General features: G+C 41.0%; 1 protein-coding gene across 3 annotated transcripts in view; it reads right to left on the bottom strand.

Annotated features, from left to right (window-relative positions):
- The window catches only part of DNAAF11 (dynein axonemal assembly factor 11), a 94,945-nt gene that overhangs the window by 39,237 nt on the left and 49,708 nt on the right, over positions 1 to 6,000 (bottom strand). For all 3 annotated transcript variants that reach the window (XM_017875170.1, XM_017875171.1, XM_017875169.1), the window contains 2 exons: positions 4,148 to 4,207; positions 412 to 481 (listed from right to left, as the gene is read on the bottom strand). In XM_017875170.1, coding sequence (XP_017730659.1) covers positions 412 to 481; positions 4,148 to 4,207 — 130 coding nt within the window. The remainder of the gene's footprint in view (positions 1 to 411; positions 482 to 4,147; positions 4,208 to 6,000) is intronic.

Genomic DNA, 6,000 nt, shown 5'->3' with positions numbered 1-6,000 from the left:
TTTATTTATTTATTTATTTATTTATTTTTGAGTCAGAATCTCACTCTAGTAGCCCAGACTGGAGTGCAATGGGGTGATCTTGACTCACTGCAACCTCCACCTCCCAGGTTCAAGCAATTATCCTGCTTCAGTCTCCCGAGGAGCTGGGATTATGGGCATGAGCCACCATGCCTGGCTAATTTTGTAGTTTTAGTAGAGATGAGGTTTCACCACGTTGGCCAGACTGGTCTCCAGCTCCTGATCTCAGGTGATCCACCTGCCTCGGCCTCCCAAAGTGCTTGAATTACAGGCATGAGTCACTGCGCCTGGGCCCTTTTTCTATTTTAATAATACTTTTAAAAAAGTGAGGAACCACAGCTTAGTTCAAAGCTTAGCTTTTGAAATTGTAATAGTTTACAGGGTTCTACTTACCTTTCCCTTGATCATTACTCGCACGTAAGTTGGTTGCACATCAACATTGATTAAAGAGGTATCCATATACCTTCAAAATTAAATACACAATATCTTATAATTTAAAAAATATATCAAGTTTGAAGAAGTGCAAATACAAATTCACACTTACAGGACGATTTTAAATGAAGGACGTTTAAAATATCCATGCTAAATGGGTCTTTAAAAAATTAGTTTTAAATTAATCCCCAGACCAAAGGAAATTCAATGTATCAGCAATTTCATTTTTAGACCCACAAGTACACTTGGCATTGATTGCCCCTAACCCAAAAATATCTGAGGTTTGAAACACCAGAGGTTTGCAAAAAACAGCTTGCCATGCTCTTTCACAAATATTTTATTTTAAGCCCCTAAGACTTGAATAGCCAGGAATGCTGATTCTACTCTGCTTGAGGCCTGCAACCACCAGCTCCTGCTTCCTTGGAGGCTCTGGATCCCCTGCAGCTGTTCTGCAGCTGCCCTGATACTATCTCTCCTGGAAGACTAGCTTGCTTCTCCCCTCAAAGGCACATCCTGCTGAATAAGCAAACCCTTCTGTTTATGGCAGTGACCTCAAGATCAGGTGGCAATTATTCTCCTCCACTCATGAGCAAATTAAAGATTTAGATTTCATATCGCTCATTAAAATCAGAAGCTTAGCCAAATAATTACATTCACATACTTCAAAATACTAATTGTGAACATTAGAAAATGCAGAGCTGCTTTAAAAATCACAAATGTTAAGGCAGGTAAGCTAATACAAGGGTTACAGGCATAGGTTTGGAGTCACACAGCCTTGTGGGGAACTGGCTCCACCTCTTCCTGCTTTATTACCTGGGACCACATTCCTTAACCTCTCTAGGCCTCAGTTTCCTCTTCTGTAAAATGGGGATACTACTAGCATCTAGCCCTAAGATTGTTAGGAAGGAACATGTATAGTGCCCAATACATAGCTAGAGTTAATCAAGTATTATTATACAGCATTTAAAAACAATTTTTATAATAATAATAGAAATGAGGTTTTCTACAGCTTCACATGTGATATCTACGCTTTAATGGATTGTGTAGTATTTTCCATGCTTGGGCCCCCTAAAATGTTGATCTGTCCTTACCTACATGGCCTTTCTCTGCCAGAAACAATTGTCTGACAGTTCTTTGCAGAACAAGCTACTTCTTATCTCTCAATTATCATTGTTCATGTCTCCCCCTTTCCCTGACCACTCCCCACACACCATTATTCCCATCCCTGAACACTGTCCCTTTCCTTGACAGCAGGCTTCTTCCTTTGTAACTCATCAGATGCTTATTTATTGTCTGTCCCCCTCCCCCACAGGGCTCTAAGTGATAGGAGATCATGACTGGATTTAGAATATGCCAGTTACAGTCTCCCCATGCCTGGCACATAGTAGGTATTCTATAGATGCTTGTTGAATAAAGGCAGGAAGCAGGTGTGAATGAATGAATTTAACTTTCAAGTGTACACCCATGTGCCCATAAACACAACCAGGAATTATAGCATAATTCATTTAGACAGAATCATGAGAATGAAAGAGTTTTACTACATAGACTGGAGAAATATTACCACCCCTTAAAATGCACATGCATGGGAATGAGGAAAGTTTCCATTTGAGAACTGAACAGGAAGCAGCCAACAGAGCTGAAAAAGAAAGGGTTATACATTCATTAAACTCCAGGCATAGGGCCTAAAAATGGGAAGGACTTACAAGAATGAAACAGTGATTTGTCTGTCAAACAGTAGAAACAGCAGCTTGGGAAGCTGGAAGAGCAGAGGATATGAAGCTAGCTGGAGAAGAGCTGGGATCTTTGTAAAGGCAGATGACTTGGCAGCAAGCAGGCAGAAGAATGGACAGGAATTCTGTGAAGAGGCATACAGCTGATCGGAGAGAGCTTGGTGTGGAGAGGAAGGGGCCACACTAAGGCTAGCCCTGGTTCACAACAGCCAAGGTGGAAACAACCCAAATGTCCACCATCTAGTGAACAGATAAACAAAATGTGGTATATCCATGCAATGGAATATTATTTGGCCATAAAAAGGAAAGAAATTCTGACACATGCTACAACACGGATGAGTCTTGAAGACATTATGGTAAGTTAAAGAAGCCAGACACAAAGGCCACATGTTGTATGATTCCACTAATATGAAAGATTCCAAATAGGCAAATCTATAGAGACAGAAAACAGATTAGTGGTTGCCATGAAGAGGGAGAATGGGCAGTGACTGCTTAAGGGTCATGGGGTTTCCTTCTGGGGTGATAAACATTTTCTGGAACAATGGTAATGGTTGTACAATATTGTGAATTTATTAAATGCCACGGTATTGTCCATTGTGAAATGGTTGAAATGGTTGATTTTAAGTTATGTGTATTTTACCACAATCAAACAGCAACGTTAGTTGAAGTCCTGAGGGCTGTTCTGGCTCCTTTGGTCCCTGTTTACTTTGACAAGACTCACTCTTGGAAAATTTACCCCCCTTGGGTAATAATCCCTCCTACTTCCCAGGGTTACTGAGAAATTAAATAAAATGGGGTACATCAAAAGCCATTAAAAAGAGAAAGGCATTTATTATAATTCATGCATGTAAACATTCATCCATTCATTTGTGCATGTCAATGTCATACTCCCATGATCAGTATTTGTTCATTCATTCATTCATTCTTGTATTTATTGAGCACCTAACAGGTGCCAGGTTTTAGGTGTGGAGATGTAGACAGGAAAGAACAAACAAAACAACTTCCTGCTCTGACCACAAACTTTTAAGAATACAAGTACATTTACACTTTGTCAGCAGGAAGCCAAGTAGAAAGAGTGGAAGGAAGCGCTGGGCAGGGGTAGGTACTGCTTTATGTCAGATGGTGGGGCAGAGAGGCCCCTCTAATGAGGTGACATCTGAGCAGAGGCGTGAAGGACACGAGGCAGCAAGCTACAAGGACACCGAGGGCGATACAGGCAGAGGGAAGCACAGGCAAGCAGCCTCTGAGATGGTGCCAGGGGACACTGAGGTCATCAGAAGGATGTATCAGCACAGCGAACCAGGGTCTAAAATCTTCAGGGAATGAGGCAGAGTGACCTGCTGCCTTTAGATGCTTCCACAAAGAAGGGTAGAAGGTGATTTAGGCTGAAGGTTTGAGTGTCAAAGCCACGGAGTTTTAAGGAGGAGAAAAGGACAATAGTTTGGGTGTGGTGATGAGGGCAGGCAGGAGGTCCGTGCCACTCCTACCCATGGGTGAGAAAACAGGCAGGATGTGAGAGGGCAGCAGGGAAGAAGGGTCCACTGGTGACAGAGGCTGCTAGGTGTTCCCCCAGGTCTCTGAGGTGGGACTGAGGGAGGGGAGCCAACCACCTGATACCTATTACTATAGGAAGGCATTTTAGATAAAAACAGAGGACTATGCCAGCAAAGGGCAGAGTGGGATCCTTGTAGTATCAGCATCAGAAAACAGTATAGGTCTCAGAATTATTTAAACTCTGCCTTAGATATTCCTGAGTTCATAGCCATGAAATTGTGGCTTTATTTACCTTTCCTTTCATTTTCATGCTTTGAAAAATTATAGTAACGTCTCTGTCTTAACAAATAAGCTTCATTTAACTATAGGTCTAAGTTAATTCCATTTCAAATTTTTTCAGAACTAAAAAATTACTACTGAGAATGAAAACAGACAGAAATGTCATTAAATAAATACATAGAACATGCCTTTACCTATAGACAGCAAGGTCCAGGATGATCTGCTTTTCACTGTCTTTCAAAGAGAAGTCAATTCTAAGAATAACACATTTGGGGGGAAAAAAGAGATGACTTTAGGATACTGTATAGATAATCCCTTCACAAATTCAGAAGCAAATTAGATAATAATTTTATAATAATGTCCAATGACAACTTATTTTGGTGGTTGGACAATCAAATGTCAAAGGTAATTTTAAAATTTCAGCGAAACCTACAACATATTAATAAATTATTTGTGCTTACAGTGTTTAAATGTGAGAATCTTAAGGTAAATGACATACAGAAAAATTAGCTTTGGTGCAGAGATAGAGACATCTGGTGGCTGAAGTTTTCTTTTCCATTTCATGTGAGTTTGCCAGAAGCAAACTAAAACACTGGAATTATTTATGGAGAACTAAAGGTTGCTTTTGCCTCCCCTTTATCCTGCATTCGATTCCTTAGGTTTTAAAGAGCCCTGTCTTCCTTCTTTTTTCTTGCTATTTTTTTCTTCTCCTTTCATCGCTGACCTTCCATTGCCCTGAAAAAGGCTGAGACACTGCCCATTATCTATTACCTCTGTTTTATAGATGAAGAAACAGAGGTTCAAAGAGGTTGGCATAGCTGAATTATAATAAATGCCTTTACACTTTGTCTGCACGAGCCTGGCTAGGCAGGATTTCAAAGCTCTACCATCTTTCACCTGTACCCTGAGGCTGAGTCCTAGGTCTAGCTTCCACACTGAACATCACGCTATCAGAATTGCCTGGTCAATTTGCTTTTGAGCATTTCACTTATTGTATTACTCTATAAAATATACAACTCAACAATATTAAAGAACATAAGCTAAACTGTTTAGGAAAACGTGAAGTTAACGATAGATGTGGCTGTTAGCAGCATTTCTGCTTGTGGCAGAAATTGTCTCATTGCTTTGAATAATCCAGGTCTGTGGGACTTCTTCAGTGTCTCAAATGGCCCATGCATTTGTAGAACCTCATCTCAGGAGCCTTTTATGTGCTCCTGCTCTGCCTCGATTTCTTTTTAATTGTAAAGTAATTTTAGAGAAGTTTCCTATGGCAGAGATTGCTATTTAGTTGCTATCTGCTTCCCCCTTTATTCCTAGTGACAGGAACCATGGTTTGAACCAGGTGCATGGCTACGTACAATAAAGGTTGCATTCTGTGGCCTACCTTGAAGGTAGGTGACGTCAGGGGAGGGACAGTCATTGTATGGCACTTTCTAAGAATGTCCCTTAAGAAAAGGAGCATGTATCCTTTCTTCCATTTTTTCTTCTTTATTTAGCTGAGTAGAACAGAATGTAGGAGGCCAACAGATGAACGATGGAGACTACTTAATAAGCAATTGCAACTGTCCAAGCAAGAGTTAGTGTCAGCTAGAGGCAGTGGTGGGGTGAGACATGGCTGGATTCCGATAATATCGAAGGAAGAGTTCACAGGGCTCACTGATAAGATGACAGAGAGAAGAATCAAGGGAGAATCCAAGGTTTCTGGTCTTAGCCAAGGGGTGAATGTGTGTTACTGAGACGGAGAACACAGGGACACAAGCACACGATGCTGGAGAGTGGTAGTGAGGCTTGAAATCAGGGGTTCTCTTTTAGCTATAATAAGTGTGCAATGACTCTCTTACATCCAACCAGTGATGTCAAACTTCTAATTGTTAGAAACAAATTTTTGATGCTGCAAAGTGAAACCAACACTCAGGCAAAAGTTTTCTCAGCAAGGCAATATACTTCTCTAGAAGGGCACTTCCTGTATGCAAGGCAGAGGCAAGGGAGAGTGAGCAAAACAAAGGAGAGCAGGAGTTTTTTATCCCTAACACAGACCCTGTTCCTG

Source organism: Rhinopithecus bieti, unplaced genomic scaffold (genome assembly GCF_001698545.2).
Source record: "Rhinopithecus bieti isolate Rb0 unplaced genomic scaffold, ASM169854v2 scaffold_7212, whole genome shotgun sequence".
In the NCBI taxonomy this organism is placed as follows: Eukaryota; Metazoa; Chordata; class Mammalia; order Primates; family Cercopithecidae; genus Rhinopithecus; species Rhinopithecus bieti.
The sequence above is the reverse complement of the archived record's forward strand: the minus strand, read 5'-3'. Positions and strand labels throughout refer to the sequence as shown.